The sequence below is a fragment of the Dioscorea cayenensis genome, chromosome 3, assembly GCF_009730915.1.
Source record: "Dioscorea cayenensis subsp. rotundata cultivar TDr96_F1 chromosome 3, TDr96_F1_v2_PseudoChromosome.rev07_lg8_w22 25.fasta, whole genome shotgun sequence".
NCBI classification, from domain to species: domain Eukaryota; kingdom Viridiplantae; phylum Streptophyta; class Magnoliopsida; order Dioscoreales; family Dioscoreaceae; genus Dioscorea; species Dioscorea cayenensis.
In genome coordinates, this window is record NC_052473.1 from 14,890,325 (window position 1) to 14,912,667 (window position 22,343).

General features: G+C 41.1%; 1 protein-coding gene across 2 annotated transcripts in view; it reads right to left on the reverse strand.

The window, feature by feature from the left end:
- Positions 1 to 22,343, reverse strand: part of LOC120252919 (DExH-box ATP-dependent RNA helicase DExH15 chloroplastic) — a 44,765-nt gene that overhangs the window by 16,827 nt on the left and 5,595 nt on the right. For both annotated transcript variants that reach the window (XM_039261126.1, XM_039261118.1), the window contains exons 4-10: positions 22,020 to 22,128; positions 21,830 to 21,916; positions 11,819 to 11,937; positions 2,741 to 2,918; positions 1,997 to 2,596; positions 1,626 to 1,904; positions 1,168 to 1,374 (exon numbers count right to left, since the gene is read on the reverse strand). In XM_039261126.1, coding sequence (XP_039117060.1) covers positions 1,168 to 1,374; positions 1,626 to 1,904; positions 1,997 to 2,596; positions 2,741 to 2,918; positions 11,819 to 11,937; positions 21,830 to 21,916; positions 22,020 to 22,128 — 1,579 coding nt within the window. The remainder of the gene's footprint in view (positions 1 to 1,167; positions 1,375 to 1,625; positions 1,905 to 1,996; positions 2,597 to 2,740; positions 2,919 to 11,818; positions 11,938 to 21,829; positions 21,917 to 22,019; positions 22,129 to 22,343) is intronic.

Genomic DNA, 22,343 nt, shown 5'->3' on the forward strand with positions numbered 1-22,343 from the left:
TCTTTCCTTACTTGTAGAGTTGCCTGTTGCATCTTATCCCTATATATATAGGTTGTATTGTCAACAGGTGAATATATACAGAAAATTTTCTTCCTCCAAAACTTTTAAATACATATAATTTGAATTTCAAACATGGCACGCATACAGAGCTTGGTTCAGGAAATGAACCTTTTTGGTTCCTGTGTATAGTGTAGATGCAAGGTAGCCTCGGAGGGTAAGACACAAGAATTTAAATTCAAGAAAATGATGTTGTAGAAGACAGTTGTGTGCATAGATTTGACTAAGTGACATGCGAAAGGCACATGGTGCATGCAACTAAAAGTTGAACAGAAAGTGTGTGAACTCTAATGTGCAGGCCGATGGTAAACCAAAGCTTCTGCACTCAATTAACCACTGCAGGCATTTAGTAACTGTGGATTTAAACAGCCTGCCACAGAACACTTACAACCCACCCAAACTTAATAACTTTCGTCCAGTCAATAAAGCAACTTCAAAGGGATATTGTTTTGGGAAAAACAAATCCTAAACCCTGACTACATTTTCATAAAACCCCCATCATGTAAATATGTAAATAGAAGATGCTAATCATTGGGAAAGTAAAGAATGCAATCATGCAAAGTTAAATAAAGTTGTCACTTTCTTTTCCAAGATTACAGAATTTAATAGAACTAACAAATATAGAAACAAAGAGAATGGTGTACTCTATTCATTCAGGATGATGTAAAATAGATTCAGACATCTGGAGGATTGAACAATAACCATGTCAAGATACAATACTATCCTCACAGGCCTAGAAGGAAGCGGAGAAATGAAGAGGCTAATCCAATTATAAGCAATTAGAATGAAGGAAATGCAAAAGCAGCAAATAAGTCCTTTAGACCAATGCAGAGAAGCAATTCCAGAATTATAATGAAACCTACATGAAAACTATACCAAGATTTAATGGCCTGGAACTTCTAGCATACATCCATGATGTACAAATAATTCAATGCTTTCCCATACTCATGTTCTTTATTTTCATATAGTCAATATTTTTGGGGTCAATCAATTTAAACGAGAAAGAAGCTATTTAGACTTTGAAAATGAAACATGAAAAGTTCACTTTTTCAAACAGAAGCTATGAAATTTCAACTAAGAAGATATAATAAACTTTTCTCAAGGACTCACCATATCCAAGATCCGAGGTGCAAACAAAGAGCTTAGTTTCCCAATGAAAACAGCAGGAATGACATGCTGAACTGCTTCATTGCCTTTATATTGCAAGCACATAAATGGAAGATTGCAACTATCAACCTCTTTCAACAAAGGCTTCCATGCCACCATTCTCTTGAATTCCATTTCTCGTCTGAGTTCTGTACGGACCCGTTTTTCTCTCTGTAGCAAAGCAATACTAGCGATTTAATAAATGAGCTAACCAGTGCAAAATCAAACTTCACATAAAATGCTACATGATGAAAATGGCAAAAGCACATAACAGGCAAGAGAAGAACTGCCAAACCTTTTAGATTGAATGCTTTCAAGCAGATAAAAACCATATCAGTGTATCTTAAATATAAATATAACTAGTATCAGGGTATAGTTTGTAAATTCATATCAAAAGTTACTTAAGTAAAAAGAGCAGCTACCCGTAGCTCTTCTTGTAAATCAGAAATTTCTGCATACTCCGCCTCTGATAACTGCTCCTGGCATTTCCTATCAATAGCATCCTCACTGACTTCCAAAGAGAGCAACTCAATTTCCTGTTTTATCTTAGTAAGCTCTTCTTTAGCTGCAAGCATAACATTACTTCCAACATAATTTCCAAAACTTTGTTCCACTAGCTTTCGTGCTTCTTCTAATGTTCGTCCAGATTGGACAGTTTTCGATCCATCTGGTTCCTTCAATTTATGAGTAACTTTTGCACCCTACAAAATTGTGAACATGCTGTTAGATATGATCTTCAAAAACTTACAAGAAAAGATTATGCTTCAGCAAACCATAAAGAGACATTACATACAGCTAAAAGATTCAAAACCATTCCATAGGAAGCAGTAAATTGAGACACAAGAGGTTCAAGCCCCGAAAAGAGAATGTCACAGCATTCTTCAGCTCCTTCATATGGAGATTGAAGAAGCACAACATGGCCAGCATCATCAATTCCTCTCCGTCCAGAACGACCAGCCATCTGCAGTAACTCATTTGAGCTCAAAGGAATGCGTCCAATTTCACCACGTTTGCTTAGGGATGAAATTACAGCTGTCCTAGCAGGCATGTTAATTCCAGCAGCAAGCGTTTCAGTAGCAAAAACCAATTTAACAAGACCTCGTTGAAATAGTTCTTCAATAAATGACTTCCAAAGTGGTAAGCAACCGGCATGGTGAGCAGCAATTCCATGCAAAAGCCCTCTTGTGGCAATATCTCTGACAGCATCAGGATATAGATTTCGGAACCTCTTAAGTTCCAACTCAACTTCAACACCCTCACATTCATCTAAAAGGTTCGAATCTTCAAGATATTGAACAGCAGCATCACACCCTCTTCTGCTAAAGATAAACCATATGGCTGGAAGCATATCCTTTTCTCTAAGTTGCCTCAATGTATCTTTAATCTGAGGCACCTGATGCCCATTGTTTGCAGCAGTCATCAACAATACATGGAGAAGTAAAGTTTATAAACAAGATCAAGATTAATAGTTAATCAAAAGCATCAAGTAGAGTAAATAAAAAGAGAAAAAAAAAAACGATAAAAGATAAAATCGCACTTGGGAACGGCGAATGGAATTTATATCATTTTTTGATAGTTGTGTTTGCCGTGAGAAGGTAGCAATACTATCAACTCCCTGTTCAGCTTTACCCTTTCTTTTTTCCCTTCTCATTCTTTTACCACTAAAAGTATCAGTTCTAGATGGAGATAGCTGCATATAATCGAGTGAAAGGTTCCTGCAGGCAACAAAATGAACACATTAAATCAAATTTAAGCTTAACCTCAATATAAACAAGAAATCTAGATGAATATGTAGATACTACATTATGCAAACAAAGAATATAGTGAAATCACTTGTAGTGTATTTGGTTTAGGATTTATGGATACTAGACTAAGGCAATTAGAAGTGAAGAATTAAGGGAAAATAGACATCAGGCAGTATCAAAATGCAATTTAGCCATGGGTGGTTGTTTAAATTAACTAACTGCATTAGCTGATAAGTTTCAAATGTATACTAGCACACCACAAGGCTACGTCAAACAATCACAACATTTGGGATTAGGCTATATAAAACATAGTATTAAGTGCCCTTACTCTTTCCTTGGTACCCAACCATACAAAGAGTTTGCCAACTGAAAACGTCATAAGGCTGATCCGCCTAGATCGACATCATACAGCCTTGTCCTCCCATAAGTCAGCCTTCACTCAAATATCCCAAGAATTTGGTTAAGGAAGAAGCAAAGAGTAAGGACACCAAGGTAAAGAGAGAAAAAACTAATTCTCTTGAAGTCAAGAGTGGTTACAACCCAACTTAAGGCTACAATCCCACTTGCCCTTCCAAGGGAACCCTTTGCCTCTATATATAGGCAAAGGCTCCAAGAGAAACCTCTCTCTTGGGTATGGCCGGTCATTAATGACCATACTTGGTCATTTCAGCTTCACCCCAAGCCATACTAGTCATACTTGGCGTTAGCCCGCACCATGCTCCTTGCGTCAGCCGGCCAGGCCGCATGTCTCATCGCGTCAGCCCGCCCATGCCCGGTATGCTTGGCCTTGATGCGTGCCATACAGTGTCACGCCTCGCCATGCTGCCATAACACGCGTTATGTCGGGTATTGTCGTGCCACGCCTTGCCGTAAGTCCACCTTACTACATGCCTCACCTCGCCATGCTTCTCGGTAAGCAAACCATGGCCCTCAACGAGTCATACAGCCCATGCCTCTCAGTAAGTTCGCTGATGACCTCCTCGGTCCCAAGTATATATACTCGGCCCATGCCTTAGAATATATTTGCCCTTTCCTGGCCTAGTGTTGTCCGGTACTACCACGCCCGCTCGGTCATTTCACGCGGCCTTGCTTACACACCTTAATCACGTCCCAAGTCCAGTTGTGTGGGAAGTCATTCCCGCTCATAACTGAGTGTGCTGTCCGATCGTACCGTTCATACCTTAGTTTTTTGGAGGATGACTTTCCCTCGGCCATGACCTCGGCCAAGCGGGCAAGTCACGCTCGTGCCAAGGACAGACGCTGCAAAGCCCCGCTACAAACCTTCCCCACCTAAAGAGCCTGAGGCCCTCGTTGGTTGAGCTTAGGAAATCCTGAATCAACTCCTCAAATTGCCAAAGAGTTGTCCTTCTCCCAGCTCGCCTCTAACTTAGGGAGATCTTTCCATTGGACTAGAAAATAAGTCCGCCAGTTCTTCTTACTCTCCCTTCCATCTTCCGATCCAGAATCTTCTTGGTCATTCGAGTAAACTCCTTTTGCACGGTCAGAGACGCCCACCACGACCGATTCAGCTCCAAGTGCTGTTGATCATCATGACAAGGATTCAAGATGCTCGCATGAAAGGTTGGGTATAATTTCAACCTTTCGGGTAGGTTTAGCCTATACGCCACACTTACTACCTTCTGCACAATCTCGAACGGTCAATCATACCATGAGATTAATCCCTTATGGACATTTTTCAATGCAATTTCTTCCACACATGCGGCGTTAGCTTCTGCCACACCCGATCTCCTATCTTGAACTCCAAGGGCCTCCTCCATTAGTCCGCAAACTTCTTCATTGGCCTAACAGACTTTGCTAAGCTATCTCTCGTCTTCTCCATCATCTGCTGTCACTCAAGAGCATAATTGTGCGCGGCAGGACATCCGCTGCCTACATAAAGCTTAGCGATCTTGGGTGGAGTAAGGCTGAAATCCATATACTAGCTCAAAAGGACTCTGACTGGTTGTTGAGGACTGATGTAGGTTGTAAGCAAACTGCGCCGTGTCCAATAGGTCCAGCCAATTCTTCTAGAAAATTGAGACAATGACGGAGATCCTTCCCGAGTAACGCATTAATGAGCTCTGTCTGCACGTCGATCTGAGGATGATTGGTTGTAGAGAACTTTAGCTCTGTTCCTAGTAGCCCAAACAACGCCATCCAAAACCGTCCCGGGAACTGGGCGTATCGACCACTCACAATTTCTTGTGGCACACCAAAGTGCTTCACCACATGACGCAGAAAAAAAGCGGCTACCTTCTCAGCTGGGCAGGTAGCTGGAGTAGGAATGAATACAACGTACTTGATTAGCTAATCAACAACGACCATAACGGCGGAAATGTCATTGATTTTTGGGAAACTCGAGATGAAGTCCATGGAAATCGACACCCACGGTACATCCGGAATAGGTAGCGGTTGTAGTAGACCCACTTTCTTCCTCCTTTACGGTTTATCCTGCTGACACATATAGCAAGATTTGGCATAGGCATTTATGTCACCTTCCATGTCTGGTCATTAATAATGCTGGACAGAGGAGCCTTCATCCTTTTCCTACCCAGGTGGCCCGTCGATCGAGTATCATGGTGCTCCTTCATCACCTTGAGTCGGAGCTTACCTCCCTTGGGCACAAAGATCTTGCCGCCTTTGGTGTGGAGCAACCCGTCCTCCACCCAATATCGACGCACAAGTCTCTCCTCGACGTCTTATACTAGCTTCAAGTATTGAGCGTCAGTCTTCGCTATCTCTCTGACCACCTCTATCAAATCAGACTCCACTTGAGCCAACGCTGATACGTACTCCACTACTTGCCTACGGCTAAAAGCGTCAGCAACTTGGTTATGCCTGTCGGGCTTATGTTGCCACTCGAAGTGGTTTTCCTAAAGAAACTCCTACCATTGAGCCTGTCTCGGGGAAAACTACTTTTGGATAGCGAAATAGGTGTTGGCGACATTGTTCGTCTTGATCACAAAATGTGTTCCCAAAAGATAGACTCGCCACACTTGGAGACAATGGATCACCGCCAACATCTCCTCGTGTTGTGAATACTTAAGCTCCACATCCTTGAGCTTCTAGCTCTCAAAGGCCACCAGATGTTCCTCCTGGACCAACACTCGGCATATAGCCTTATTCGATGCGTCTGTGTGTACCTCAAAAGGTACCTCAAAGCCGGTAATCTTCAACACAAGTTCTCTAGAAATGGTTGCCTTCAACTTCTTGAAAACTCGCTTCTGAGCCTCATCCGAACCCCATGGCCGATCCTTTTTAAGCAGATCAATCAAGAGTGTTGCCATCTTGGAGTATCCCTTGATGAACTTCCGGTAGTATTTGGCCAACCCGAGGAATGAGCGCAACTCTACGACTTTGCCAGGTACTGGCCAATCAAAGATTGCCTCCACTTTCCTCCTGTCCATGTAGACTTTCCCTTGCAAGATCAAATGCCCCAGGAACTTGATGATGTGCTGAGAGAACTCGAACTTCTCCAACTTGATGTAGGATTGGTGTTCTTGCAACTTGCAAAACACTTTTCTCAAGTGACGTATATGGTCCTCCATAGACTTACTATACACAAGTACATCATCAAGATACACATTCTCTTAAACAAAAAAGATAGTGATTTTAACTTAATTTACATAGTTGCAAAAACAAAAGTACATCCATAGGGACAAAAGAGAGTACAAACAAAAAGTCAGGGAACTCAGCCACTCTCGGACCGCACACCTGTCTCCCTCGACCTACGCACGGTCGCCTTCCTCAAGTTGCGGGGCCCTTAGTGCCCCCATCCCCTCTACATTATACAGAGTCATGTCCTCTAGCTCAAGACACTCTTGTACTTTGTGTGGCCCCTTGCAGTACTTGCAAGCCACACCTTCGGGGGATGCCTCAACCTCCGCGGGCATGTCCCGGATTACAACTCCAGTAAGCCGGGCGAGACGACTCCGCATCTCCCACTCTGTAGTCTTTTGCCTTCGAGAACCTCCGCTTTATTGGTTCACATCTGGATTTTGTCGAGTCGATCGCTGTCGGGGGGTTGAAGCCGACCACATCCTTGATGCGACGAGGCGCGCAATACCTATGGCGTCTCACCTGACACCTGCAGCAGAAAGGCATGGGAACGTCTACCTCAAGGATTGCATACAACATACCTTGGAGTTGTTATTGCTCTCCAATCGGTCTAACCTCGTGCCAAACTGGTCTATTTGTCCAATATCAAAGTGGAAAGTGAGTAGATCGCCAAAAGGGCTCATATCTTTGAAAAAGGGGTGTACCATGTCCCTAACCTTTTGAAGGGAAACCCACCGTTACATCAAGGGTACCACACTTGATTCATTTGTCATCTCAACTACTTCTTAACCTTCAGCTCTGATACAACTTGTCACGGGTTGATCCACCTAGATCGACACCGTGCGGCCTTGTCCTCCCACAAGTCAGCCCATACTTGAATATCCAAAGAATCTGGTTAACGAAGAAGCAAAGAGTGACGACACCAAGGTAAAGAGAGAAAAACTAACTCTCTTGAAATGGAGAGTGTTTACAACACAACTTAAGGCTACAATCCCACTTGCCCTTCCAAGGCTACCCTTTGCCTCTATATATATAGGCAAATGTTCCAAGAGAAACCTCTCATCTTGGGTATAGCCGGTCATTAATGACCATATTTGGTCATTTCAGCTTCACCCCAAGCCATACCAGCCACACTTGGCGCCATCCCGCACCATGCTTCTTGCGTCAGCCGGCCATGTCGCGTGTCTCGTCACGTCAACCCACCCATGCCCGGTATGCTCGGCCTTGATGCGTGCCATACCGTGTCACGCCTCACCATACTGCCATAACATATGTCATGTCGAGTCTCGTCGCGCCAGGCCTTACGTCAATCTGCCTTACAGCATGCCTCACCGCGCCATGCCTCTCAGTAAGCGAACTATAGCCCTTACCGAGTCATACCGCCCATGCCTCTCGGTAAGTACGCTGAAGACCTCATGGTCCCAAGTAATATATTCTCGGCCAATGCCTTAGAATATATGTGGTCTCTCTCGGCCTAGTGCTGTCCGATACTACCACGCCCACTCGGTCATTGCGCGCGGCCCTGCCTACGTGCCTCGATCACGCCCCAAGTCCGGCTATGCAGGAAGTCATTCACACTCATGACCGAGCATGGTGTCCGACCCTACCGTCCATGTCTTAGTTTTTTGGAGGATAGACCTTCCCTCGGCCAAGCGGCCCGATCACACCCATGCCAAGGACAGACGACGTAAAGCCCCGCTACAGTTTTCCATTAACATGAAATAATACCATCTCTCTGTTGAGGGTGAAAACAAGAAAAATATTAAGAAATTGAGAAATTCAATCCATATGTTGAATTCCATGGATGTAATACGCCACAAATTCATGTAATTAGATGCATTGCCTAAATTAAATCTTATATGTTGAACAAAGTTCAAAAATAAATAAACAAATAAATAATAAAACAGTCAGTTGTTCCAAGGCAGTTCCTAGTAGACAGATTCTTGATTCTAAAAATTATGTAAACAAAAAAATTAAAATATTATAATAACTAGAAAATATTAAGATGCTGGACAATAGGTTCTAATGAATGCAAATCCTAATAATACTTATCAAAATATTAATCAATAATATAAAATCATTCATTTTACAAATTATTTGACATCCAATATTTGTAAGCTAATTATAGCTTGATCAAATCTAACTATAATAATCATCCAAAAATTGTAGAATTAGACACTAATCAATAATCAAAAGACAAAATAGGTCTATTATACTATTCAAAATCACATTTGATATCAATTAGTAAAAATATATTAAACTTTATAAGATTATATATTATAAAATATTAAAAACTGCTTCGCTCATTTTAATTTAAAATATTTATAAATAGAATATATCCCAAGAATGTCTAGGTGCATTTCTTTTGAGATTGGCTCATATGAAAATGAGAAAAAGGGCACATGACTCCCATCTAGTGTATGGGGACCTACTAGCGCCATCTAAACTCGCCATTCATGAGATTCTTAATACTTTCATCCCTTCTTGAACTCCCACATGTCTCCATAGTTAAAGTTCATTTTTGCCTACTACCCGTGCAACATGGCCAACCTCTCATTGCCACTTAGCTTGACACCATTGGGATCATTTGCCGATAAATTGGTCCTTGGTCGGGATGCTAGCCAAAGCAAAAGAATCACTCAGAGTTCACTATTGAAATTTTGATATGGCTTTATTTCAACCAAACAACATGCTCTCAATGGTTTGATTAGTTTCAGGCTTGCCAAAATCTTTAGTTCGGCCCAAATGAAACGTAATTCTTCTTCATGACAATAGGTCAAATGGAACTCATAAGAAAAACAATCAAGCCTCCAACCTCAACTGCATTGCAAACATATTCAAGAAAGAAGGAAACAAATCTGGAACTGAAACAAATTCATGAGTCTGAGTCAAATCCTGGCAATGAAATTTCGTTCGCATGATATTCTTGAATCTGATTCTATACAGCCTACAACCCATGACTTGGGCCTTCCTGTTTCTTTGGGAAAAGAATCTAGAAGTTGCACCAGTCACACAATTTTTAAATCTGTTTCTTTTCAAAGACTTTCTCCTTGGCAAAAGTTCCTTGCCAGTATAATTTAATTGATATTCCCAAAAACATACAAGAAAATAAGAGTTAGGTACAAGTCATGAAAGAGGAAACAAATGCCTTGGAAAGAAATAAGACATGGGAGGTTGCTTTTCCTAAGGCAAAGCAGCCAGTTTGATGTAAGTGGGTTTATACACTGAAATATAAGGCTGCTGGGTCTTCCGAGAGATACAAAGCTAGGTTAGTGGGAAAAGGATACACTCAAGCTTATGGGATAGATTATCAAGAAACTTTTGCACCCAAAGCAAAGATGAATATATTTGTTATCTATTGTTCCTATGTTTGGATGGTCTTTACAGCAGTTTGATGCCAAAAAATTATTTCTGTGTGGCAACAGAGGAGTCCTCCATCTGGATTTGATGGGAACTTGGGGCATAAAGTATGTCAGTTAAAAAAAGGTTTTATATGGCTTCAAACGTCCAAGGCTTGGTTTGGAAGATCATACTTTGTTCATCAAGCTCGCAATTAAAGGTGAACTTACTACTGTATTGGTCTATGTTCCATGATATTATTGTGACAGAAAATGATGAAGCTGAAAAAAAAAGCCACTCAAGTTCCAGCACGAGAATTAGATATCAAAGATATAGGGAAACTCAAATATTTCCTAGGCATTGAAGTTGCCTAATTGAAGAAAGGAACTTTTATTTCCCAAAGGTAATATATGTTTGATCATTTCAAGGAGACAGGGACTCTTGGGAACAAAACGTCAACATATCAATTCATCTGAATCATAGGATTTGAAGGATTGACAAAGGTGATGCTATGATAAGGGAAGCTACCTAAGACTTGTTGGAAAATTGATTTATCTGTCTCACACATGAGTGAAAAAATACTGGATGATCTCAAATTCAGAGAAAGGACCTATGAAGCTGTATTGGGATAATAAATCTACCATCAACAATTCTCTTACTCCTGTTCAACATGACAAGACTAAGAACATTAAAGTTGATAGACATTTTATAAAGGAGAAGCTTGACAATGGTTTGATCAGTATGCCTTATGTTCCCTCATATTTTCAGTTGGCCAAAGATCTACTAAAGGTTATCCAGCAGCCAGATATTATGAATTTATAAGCAAGTTCAAATATAAGGCCATTATTCAACAATTTAAAGAGGACTGTTGAAATTCCTATATTTAATGGGCCACTTTTCTTTTCTGCATTCAATGCGTCATTATTTTTCTTTGGATAGACTTCCCAGCCTCTTTTTTTATTTTGCTGTTGGTTCCTAGGGTCACTTTATTAATTGTCTTTTTCTTTTCCTAGACAGAGGTTGTCGTCTTGTATCTCTTTAAATAGCTTGTATTGTCTCTTTATTTCAACAAGATAGGAGTATTCCAGTTTTTACATCTAATATTATCTCAAAATTGGAAAATCGATTGCAGCAACACCTAGAATTTCCACAAAGCCCATGAATTTGGATGCCCTAATTGCATTCATGCAAAATAAAGTAGCATTCTATATTTTGTAATCAATTGTGCCATTCTATAAGTATAATGCAATTTGTCAAATTTTGTTTCGTACATGCAACTTGATAAACAAGGTTACTTACAAAGCATTCATAATCTACAATACTATGAGATGCTGAAATGTGTAAACAAGACTAGAAAAGGCAAAATATACCAATCAATTTAAACCAAACAGTTAATGATCACTATGTCCAAAGTACATAACAATGTCAAACGAGCATTTATAAATATCTTCATTTATTCTTCTAATTAAGGAACAGTAACCAAAAAATAAAACAAAAAACATTGAATGCATCAATAGCTGAACTTCTAAAATTCGAACACAACCATACCTATATAGGTTTTCAGGGTTTTATGTTAGAATTACATCAAGAAAAACTGTTATGAAGTTTATTGACATTAAAATTGTTGATTAAGCTTATTCTCTTCTACGGTAAGCACAACCAATGAATAGATATTTTCTATCCTACTATAAGAGAATAATATATTGTTGGTTATGAGTCTTATCACAACTATTCTCATTCCCCATACTTGCTTCTATCCTAAACAAGGATAATGGAAGAACATAAAACAAACGTACAAATAACAAAACAAGAATCTAGGAAAAAAATGAACCAAAAGTTTCAACAAAATGAGTTAAGCACTCTTCCTCAAAAACAAAATGAAGGCTCAAATTTAAAAGCAAAAAATGAACAGCATACGCTCTGCAAATAAAACCAAAAACAAGATAAATTGCATTAGAAGATTAATTGCTTACCTATTCATTTTTTGTCCTTTATCATCAAGAAGTGGTAACAAAGAACTCTTCAATGAGAAATGCCAAGTCAATGGAACTGGTCGCTTTTTAGATGTTACCAACTCTGTTTTACCATGAATCTAGCACAAGCAACAAATAAATAAGTAAATACCAGAAGTGTCCTTCGTTGAACCAGACAAGAGGAAAAGAATACGGGTGAGGAAGCTTATTTCATAATTACACTGCAAACCATTCCTTTCTCTTATCCATTGATTTTGTTAATTTTTTTAAAATAGCTAAATTGGTTGTTCCTAGCTTGCAACCCTCTAGTTCAGAAGCTAGCTAAATCAGCACATGATTTTTTCCATCATAAAAACAAGTTTTTAAACACAATGTCAAAGAAATGCTTATAAAGCATATGAAGAAGAGTACTGATTAAACTTAAACATAAGATCATGTATTACGATGAATTTCCAAAATATAAAGAATTGTTCACATGAGAAATTTTCATATTATAACATGTCTTGATGGGGCTATCTCCCAGCTAGAATTGTATATACCCTATGTTTTCCAATGAGTCAAGTTATTCACATGGTGAAACAAACATAATGATCAGTTAGAATATCAAGGTGAAATCCTTCTGTCATGCCCCGGACCTGGCTGACACACTGACAAACGGCCACACACAAGCATGAATCCAATAGGCCTGCAAGGCTTTAATACCTATCTCAAAGTAGAAAAATATAACAAACCAACAGAAACACAAACCAACAGAAACACAGATGGAGGCTTTAAGGATATAACAAAGTTCAAAAGTAAATGAATGTCCAAAATACAGGAGTAACAACTACCCCAAAACACTCATCAAACTAAGAGGGAGACCAAGGAGTTGACATTAATTCCTAATCCCTTACAAGAACCATATAATTCAAGGACCAAATACAGCAAGCCATAAGAACATCAAGTCTTGCTCTAATATAAGCCTTGCCAAGGCCCAACATTAAGAAGGGTCAAAACTCTCATCAACAACTGCCTCAAGATAATCAGAGACAAAACAACCCATTTGGTATGGCGAAACGTTAAGGCAAACAAATCATAACTGTAGTGATGAAACCACACAACAATCTTTATAAAGAGGTTACCCAAAGCATGCATCAAAACTAATAGGTTGCCGCATACTCAAACATAAAGAGGCAAGGACAAAGCAATGTTCTCAGTGACAACTTTGAAGGATTAATTAATTAAAGTTCCTTCAAGTACAGGCAACAATAACCCAAAGGAGAAACAAAGCAGCTATATCATGCTTAAGGGAAATCTGATCTAAGTATAACATTAAATATGACAACCTTAAGAATTTCCCATGCTAAACATCCTGTTCAAGCAGTCCTTTGCTAGAGGATAGAATTATAATTTTTAGGTGCAGTCATTTAAGCAACAAGACTCACCTGATTGGCTAAACACAGCTAAGAGCAAGATTTTGAAGCCATGGATTCCATATCAACTAACTCCTCAGTGATTAGCAAACCCCACATGAAAGCCATACTTAAGAAGATAAGCATGCCACAAGTCAATGACAAGGCTCATAACCAAAAGAGTGGCACGCCACATGGCATAAGTAGTCATGAAAAGCATAAGGCTGGAAATTTAAGGGAGTTATCCTAGCATCCAAGTATTAGCTAAAACAAAGCATGCCTCTGTTAAGAGATAATGAACTAAACTGAACATAGTTCAAGTGATAAAGCAACATTTGAAAGCCTCTAAACACCATAATTTGAAGGAAAGCAAAAGAAGATCAACAAGTAGCTAATTAAAGGGGTTAAGAAAAATAATGTCATCTAAGTTTCAGTTTAAACCAATACATGCTGCCAAAGAAACAAGGTCAAATGCAAGCTGAACAAGCTTCAAAACTACAACCTGGCTTCATAAACTAATTAGCCCAAGAATTAAAGCTCACAATTATCAAAGACAGCACTCTTACCAAGCATTAACATGTCAACAACATCTAGAAATCTAAAACTCAAATCAAAAGGCCAGAAAATTACTCGAAGGGATACAAGGAAGATGAAAATAAGCCTCTACTGCTGCAACTACAAGGTGCTTTGCTGAAGCTTCAAAGGTTCAAGATCTGAGGACACTAGACTATCTAAAGGGTTTCCCAGAGATGATGAAAGGCTGCTTTTGAAGATAGATTCAAGTGATAAGGTGGCGACAACCTCCAAGATAAAAGGCTCATAGGTTAGCATGGGTAAGTGGAAAAGCATGAGGATCACTTAAGCAGCCAAAGCTCTCATATCATGCATGCTAAGTGAGGGCAGGGTCCATACCTTTAATGATTAGATGAAAAGAATAACATGGTGTATGGCCATATAGATTTAAGCCTAAAGGTCCCTAATGTCTAGGGTAACTGTGGCATCCGCCCTTGGCACGGGTGTGACCAGGCCGCTTGGCCGAGAGGATGGTCGAGGGAAGGTCATCCTCCAAAAACTAAGACATGGACGGTACGGTCGGACACTACACTCGGTCATAAACGGGAATAACTTCCCACACAATCAACCTTTGGGCGTTATCGGGGAGCGCATGCGGAGCCATGTGCAATAACTGAACAAGCGTAGTACTATCGGGGAGCGCAAGTCAGCCTACACACTGATATGCCAAGAATTGAATCCAGGCAATTGCCACACAAGTTTATCAGTTAGGATTAGCCCCATGACAGTTGGTATCAAAGCCAAAAGGTAAAGTAGAAGCGAAGATGGCAGAAGGAACGAAGGTTCGGCTCGATAGTTTAGAGGAACAATTGGCAAGAATCCAACCAGTCATGGGACGACTATATGACATGGTTGGCGCAGACGAGGAAATCCAACCCGTACCCCTGTGCAAGAAGTACGAGGACCTTCATGGTCAAGTATTTGATCTCAACCACAAATTTGGGCTTGTGATCTCAGAAGTTCAAAAGCTCACCGAAGAAGTCCATTTCCTCAAAGACACGGGCCAAACCTACCCTGGCGCACAAGAGGTAGGGCCTCGTGTTAAGATCCTGGAGCCAACACCCTTCAATGGTGTTCAGAGCGCGAAGACCCTAGAGAACTTTCTATGGGATGTCACCAATACTTCAAAACCGCCAAGGTCCCTGAAGTCGAGCAAGTCCCGCTAGTTGGGATATATTTGACAGGGTCACGAAGCTTTAGTGGAGGACTCGGCAAGTAAAGGAGGCCTGCGCAGGCCACACAACCCCTTGCTTATGGTCTGACCTAAAGGAGTTGAGCGAACAGTTCCTCCCGGCAACACTGCATGGATGCAACATTTAGCCCTACAGAAGCTAAAGCACACCGGCACGGTGCGGGACTACATCAAGGATTTCACATCTTTGATGTTAGATATCCCTGAAATGGCTGAGGATAACAAACTCTTCAACTTCTTGACGGGTTTACAGAAGTGGGCGCAGATTGAAGTTCGACGACAATAAGGGAAGGATTTGGCTTCGGCAATCGCGACGGCTGAGTCCTTGGTGGACTTTCGAAGTACAGCCACACATGATGGAGAGGAGGCTAAATCTCGGCCAAAGGAGAAAAGATTTGAGAAAAAGCCAATTAAAGCCTCCTCCAAGAAGCCTTCGGTTGGGAAGATCGGCTAAGGCTAGAAGACAGGCCGACGAGCGGCTAGAGTAGAAAACCATCCAATTGCTTCATCTGTAATGGGCCACAACGAGCAAGGAAATGCCCAAAATGGGAGAAGCTCGCGGCGTTCGTAAAGGAGTACAGTGACTCAAATTCTCCCTCCAGGGTCAATCCCCTACAATTATTGGGAACCCCGTGGGCTGTGAAAGATACTTCTCAGCACTTATTATATGTGCATTTAACCCTTAATGGCAGGGAGATCGATGCCATGGTGGACATGGTAGCCATCTAACCCTTATTGTCAGCCATGCAGCTGGAGCATGGGTTAAAGCGAAAAGAGCCCACATATTTGGCAGCAGTCTTAGAAGTAAAGCCAGATCATAAATTAGAGATATCAGATGAGGTGGCTGAGGTACTGAAGGAGTTTAGTAATGTTATGCCCTTAGAATTGCCCAAGCATCTGCCTCCCCTGCGGGCAATCGACCACCCAATCGAGTTGATACCTAGTGGCAAGCCACCAGCCAAGGTGTCCTATCACATGACGCCTTTGGAGTTACAAGAACTGCGGAAGCTATTGACCAAGTTGTTGGATGCCAGCTTCATCCAATCCTTGAAGGCACCCTTTGGAGCACCAGTGATTTTCCATAAGAAGCAAGACAATTCCATGCAACTCTATGTTGATTACCGAGGACTGAACAAAGTTACGGTCAAGAACTATCCGATGTCATTAATCCAAGACTTGTTCAATCGTTTCACCAAAGCAATTTACTTCACCAAGCTAGATCTGCGCTCAGGGTACTGGCACGTGCGCATATCGGAAGGGGATGAGCTGAAGACTACATGTGTAACTTGCTATGGAGCGTTTGAATTCCTTGTACTGCCCATCGGCCACACCAATGCCCCGCCAACTTTTGTCGTCTCATGAATTAGGTATTTCATGAATATATCGATGACTTTGTTGTGGTGAATCTTGATAATATAGTTGTGTATAGTGAGTCTATGGAGGACCATATACGTCACTTGAGGAAAATGTTTTGCAGGTTGCGAGAACACCAACTCTACATCAAGTTGGAGAAGTGTAAGTTTGCTCAGCGTAGCATCAAGTTCCTAGGGCACTCGATTACACAAGGAGAAGTCCGGATGGACAGGAGGAAAGTTGAGGCAATCCTAAACTGGTCAGCACCTGACAAAGTCGCGGAGTTGCGCTTATTCCTCGAGTTGGCCAATTACTATCGGAAGTTTATCAAGGAATACTCCAAGTGGTGACACCCATAACTGATCTGTTGTAAAAGGACGGGCCATAGGGCTGGGATAAAGATCAGAAGCGAGCTTTTGAAAAGTCAAAGGCAGCAATCTCAAGCGAATCGGTGTTGAAGATTCCGAACTTCAAGTTACCCTTTGAGGTACATACGGATGCATCAGATAAGACAATAGGCAGAGTACTGGTTCAGGAAGGCCATCCCATAGCCTTTGAGTGTAGGAAGCTCAAGGATACAGAACTGAAGTACTCGGCTCACAAGAGAGAGATGTTGGCGGTGATCCATTGTCTCAAGGTTTGTCGAGTTTACCTCTTCGGTACTCACTTTATGATCAAGATGGACGTCACCAATACCTAGTTCGCTAACCAGAAGAAACTTTCACCAAAAGAGGCTCGATGGCAGGAGTTTCTTCAGGAGCACCACTTCTAGTGGCAGCACAAACCCGGCCGACATAACCTAGTTGCCAACGCCCTCAGCCGAAAGCAAGTCGTGGGGTATGTGGCCGCCCTAACTCAAGTGGAAGCTGATCCGTTAAAGCAGATCAAGGAGGCGGCGAAGACCTACGCATAGAACTTTAAGCTAGTGCAAGACGTCATTGAAGGAATAGTGTGCCGATATTGGGTGGCGTCAAAGATGGCAAACTATTCATGCCTAAGAAAGGCAAGCTCCGACTCAATTTGATGAAGGAGCACGACACCCGGTGGGCAGGACATTCGGGAAGAGAGGATGAAGACTCTCTTGTCCAAGCACTACTATTGGTCGGACATAGATAGTGACAGAGGCCTACGTCAAATCTTGATATGTATGCCAGCAGGATAAGCCGGATAGATAGGAGATGAAAAGCAGGTCTGCTACAGCCGCTACGAGTCACAAATCGACCTTAGGCGTCGATATCAATGGATTTCATCTTCAGTTTCCCAAAGGTCAACGACATGTCCTTGGTTATGGTAGTCATTGACCGGCTCACCAAATATACTGTATTCGTTCCGACTCCAACTACTCGTCTCCCGGGAAGGCAACAACCCTTCTTTCTTCATCATGTGGTGAAGCACTTTGGTGTGCCACAAAACATTGTGAGTTACCGTGATGCTCTATTCATGGGACGGTTCTAGACAGCATTGTTTGACCTATTAGAAAGATATCTGAAGTTCTATACAGCTAATCATCCCCAGACCGATAGGCACATGGAGCGCATCAATGCGTTGCTTGAGAAGTATCTCTGTCATTATGTCTCAGTGTCACAAAAGAATTGGTTGGACTTATTGAACACAACACAGTTTTCTTACAACCTACATTAGTCATCAGCAACCAATTAGAGCCCTTTCAAGGCAGCATATGGCTATCACCCTCTTGCCCACCCTAAGAAGTCACCAAGCACTGCGCGAAAGTACTGGTGCCCTGTCACGCATAACTATGCTCTTAAGCAATAAGAGATGATGGAGATTGCGAGAGATAGCCTAGCAAAGGCTACTAGGGGAATGAACTATAGGGACTAGGGGCGAAGACCCTTGGAGTTCTAGGTGAGTGATTAGGTGTTGTGGAAGTTGACACCGCAAGCAAGGTTTTTAAAAACCCAAGGCGGGTTTCAAGGCGCTTCTGCAGTGAGGGCAGGGCGTAAGCCTCGAGGCGTTTTGGCGTAAGCCTCAATTTTTTACAACAATAATATTTTTCTACCAAATACAAAGTAACAAATATATTATTTTTATTTATAAAATAAATTATTTTTCAAACTTATCTTATCTGATTAAAATATATTATTTTTATTTATAAAATAAATATTTTTTAAAAAAATTAATAAAATTATAACTTATCTTATTTGTAACTAATCTTATCTTATTTGTAGTTTATTTTGATAAATTTTGTCATTTTTACATAATCTTTAAATTAAAAAATTAAATTGAGTACGTACTACTTGCAAAAACCATAGGTGTTGATGAGTTTTTCTTTATTGAATTTTTACATATAAAAAGTTTCTATTAATGAAAGTATATCCATATAAATATTTTTTTATTTGCTTTAAAAAAATTAAAATGATATTACAAAAATCGAGGATTTTTGAGGCTTAAGCTCTGCACGCGCGAGGCGGTGCGCCTCGGTCGCGTGCGCTCGCATGCTGTGAGGCTTAAGCCTCGATTTTTCAACCTCAGGCGTGCGCCCTGAGGGCATTCCTGCGCCTCGCCTTGAGGCGCGCCTGCCTGGAGGCGCCTCGAGGCGCGCCTCATCCGATTTTAAAAACCAGGACCGCAGGTGTGAAAGAAACTGCATCGGAAGGATGTTCATAAGGGATTGATCTTGCGGTGTGATGGACCATTCGTAATCATGCAGGTGGGGAAAATGGCATATTGAATTAACCTGCAGGAGATGTTAAAGTTACATCCCACTTTTCATGTGAGCTTTTTGAAGCCTTGCCATGACGATCATCATCACCTAGAGCGGAAATCAATCGAGGCGTGCAGCCCCGACCGTGCGAAAGAAGTTCACTCAGATGGCCGAGAAGATTATGGATCAGGTGGAAAGACAGAGCAAGAAGAACCGGCAGACTTACTTTCTAGTCCAATGGAAAAACCTCCCCCAATCAAAAGCAAGTTGGGAAAAAGATACAACTCTTTGGCAATTCGAAAGAGTTAATTCAGAAGTTCCTACAAGCTCAGCCGACGATGGCATCGGGTTTTTCTAGTGGAGAAGGTTTGTAACAGGACTTTGCGATTTCAGCCCTTGGCACGAGTGTGACCGGGCCGTTTGGCCGAGAGGATGGCCGAGCGATGGTCATTCTCCAAAATTACGATCGAACACCACAATCAATCATGAACGGGAATGACTTCCCACACAACCAACCTTGGGGTGTGATCGGGCGGGTAAGTGGAGCCGCGCGCAATTACCAAGAAGGCGTGTTAGTACCGGACAGTAATAGGCTGGGAGAGGCCGAGAATCTTCTAAGGCATGAGATGGCCTAGAAGAAAACCGAGCACGCTTATAGGCACTCTTACTGAGCGGCATGGCGCTAGTCTACTCGGTAAGACGAGCTGACGAGAGCACGGTGAGGCGTGGCCGACATGACGGGGCTTACGCAGGACGTGACCGGCATGGCGGGGCTGACGCAAGGCATGGCAAGGCATGGTGCGACATGGCGAGGATGAGCGATGCGTGACCGGCGTGGTGGGGCGATCTGAGCATAGCTCAATAGGGCATGACGCGCAAATATGGCTTAGTAAGAAAGGGCTAACGCGAGGCATGGCCCGGCATGGCACAGGACAAGACCAGCAAGGCGCAAACTTACGAGACATGGCGCGAAGTATGGCCAGCGTGACACAGGTATGGGTGGTATGGCCCAAGGCCTGCAAAGTCCAAGAGAGGTTATCTCTTTGACTTTTGCTTATTGTTAGATTTTATATTTTGGTGCTGAGTGGGCTACTATATGGGCTTTATATGGGCTTAGGGGTCTTATACCAAAAAGTCTCGAGACTATGGGCTCGACCCACTATCACCATAATCCAGAGGTTATCTCTTTGACTTTTGCTTATTGTTAGATTTTATATTTTGGTACTAGTGGGCCCTATATAGGCTCTATATGGGCTTAGGGGTCTTATACCAAAAAGTCTCAAGACTTAGTGGCTCAACCCCTATACCTATAATCCAAGAGAGGTTATCTCTTTGACTTTTGCTTATTGTTAGATTTTATATTTTGGTACTAGTGGGCCCTATATAGGCTCTATATGGGCTTAGGGGTCTTATACACAAAAGTCTCGAGACTTAGTGGCTCAACCCCTATACCTATATATAAACCCATTACACTCTATCACACAAACGGATGTAGACTATATTTCCAACATCTCCCTCAAGTTCAACTCGGTCCGAACTTGCATGGGACTTATACACCAGAGGTCTGTTTACATAGACTTGTACACTACATGTGTCTCAGAGGTCCTACACACATGGAGGTCATACACACATGGACTTGTACACTACTTGTGTCTCAGAGGTCCTACACACATGGACTTGTACACCACTTGTGTAAATATATATTGGACTCCACTATATTTCTCTGAATCCATGTTAGATTTTTTATTTTTGGTACTAGTGGGCCCTATATGGGCTCTATATGGCTTAGGAGTCTTACCTACTTAGTGGCTCAACCCCTATACCTATATTTAAACCTATTACACTTCTATCACACAACCGATGTGGTACTATATTTCCAACACTTATAAATGGTGGCATAAGGTTAACCATAAAAAAACAACCTTGAAAATATGTGTGTGCTAACTGGGCATCTTGCTTTGATCACCCAAGTTTGAAAAAAACCAAAAAAAAACTTTGATTTATCTGTCAAAATCTTACCATTTATTTCTACACACCAAATCAAGCTTAGGTTTTGAAGCTCTTATACCAAAACATTATTTCTCCCTTTCTCCTACATTGTCTTTTGTTTAATACGCATTTCTAATATTTAGGTTTTCATGGAGGTACTTTTAACAATTCGTACATTTAGTTAAGGCTAACACAATAGAAACCATTATTAGAGGCTCTATTTGATGGCAGGAAAGTTTTTACAATAATCTCAGAAACTTATATGCGCCTATTACAAAGAAGCCAACGAGTTTTTACAAATCTAAAAGATTTGAGAATGTTATACAAAAATATCATACAATTATCATAATTTTTGTTTTCTGAAACAGACATCCATCTAATTCCAACAAAGTTCCAAGCAAATGAAACAAGAAAAAGTTCTCAAGAATGATAAAGCAAAAACTAAACTTAAAGCATAATTAGAATTGGCCGATTAAGCAAACACAAAAAATCCTGAATACTATCTAACGTTCAATTTTAATTAAACAAACTTTCACCTTTTCCCATCTCATACTTACTTTCAGACTGCAGCATCCATTTTCGTTCGACGATACCAACAAATCAAGAAAAGTTACTGTTTTCCACCACACTTAATGACAAAATCTTATAATTTGAATCCTGAAGGATTTTGTTAGAGATGCAGACTGTAATGCATAACCATTTAACACATCCAGCAAACTTATGATCGTAGAAGTTGGGATAATTTGTTGCCAGAAATTTTTCAGTCCTAGTATAACAACCTAAGAGATTGATAATACATATAAAAGAACTATTCCACTGATCCAGAGTTAGCCCTTGAATAAACCTCATACCTGCTCTATCCAACCAGCAAGTTCATCTGGGTTTGCAACTGTTGCTGAAAGGCATATAAGCTGGACTTCTTTTGGGCAATAAATAACCTAATTCACCAGAACCAGTCTCAGACTCTCAGCCATTTCAAAGTTCAAAACTATGTGAAAACAGCATATGGAAAAAAAATTAAGAATTTTATATTTTACATACTATCTCTTCCCAAACAGTGCCCCGTGATATGTCACTGAGGTAGTGTACTTCGTCCAGAACAATGACATCCACATGAAACAGTCTACTTCCAGAAGAAATTGTTCCAATGCTGGAAAAAAATGAGGGCATGTTATGCACCAATATTTTACCTACCAGAAAGTAAATTCATTAATGATCGTGACAAACTGGTCATCAGTAAATTAAGGGAGAAAAGTAATACTTTGCAACATAAATAGTCAACTCCTGGCATTAACAATTCTCATCTAGTTTACAACTGAAAAAATAATCATTAAAACATATGAAAGATACCGATTCTTCTTGAAC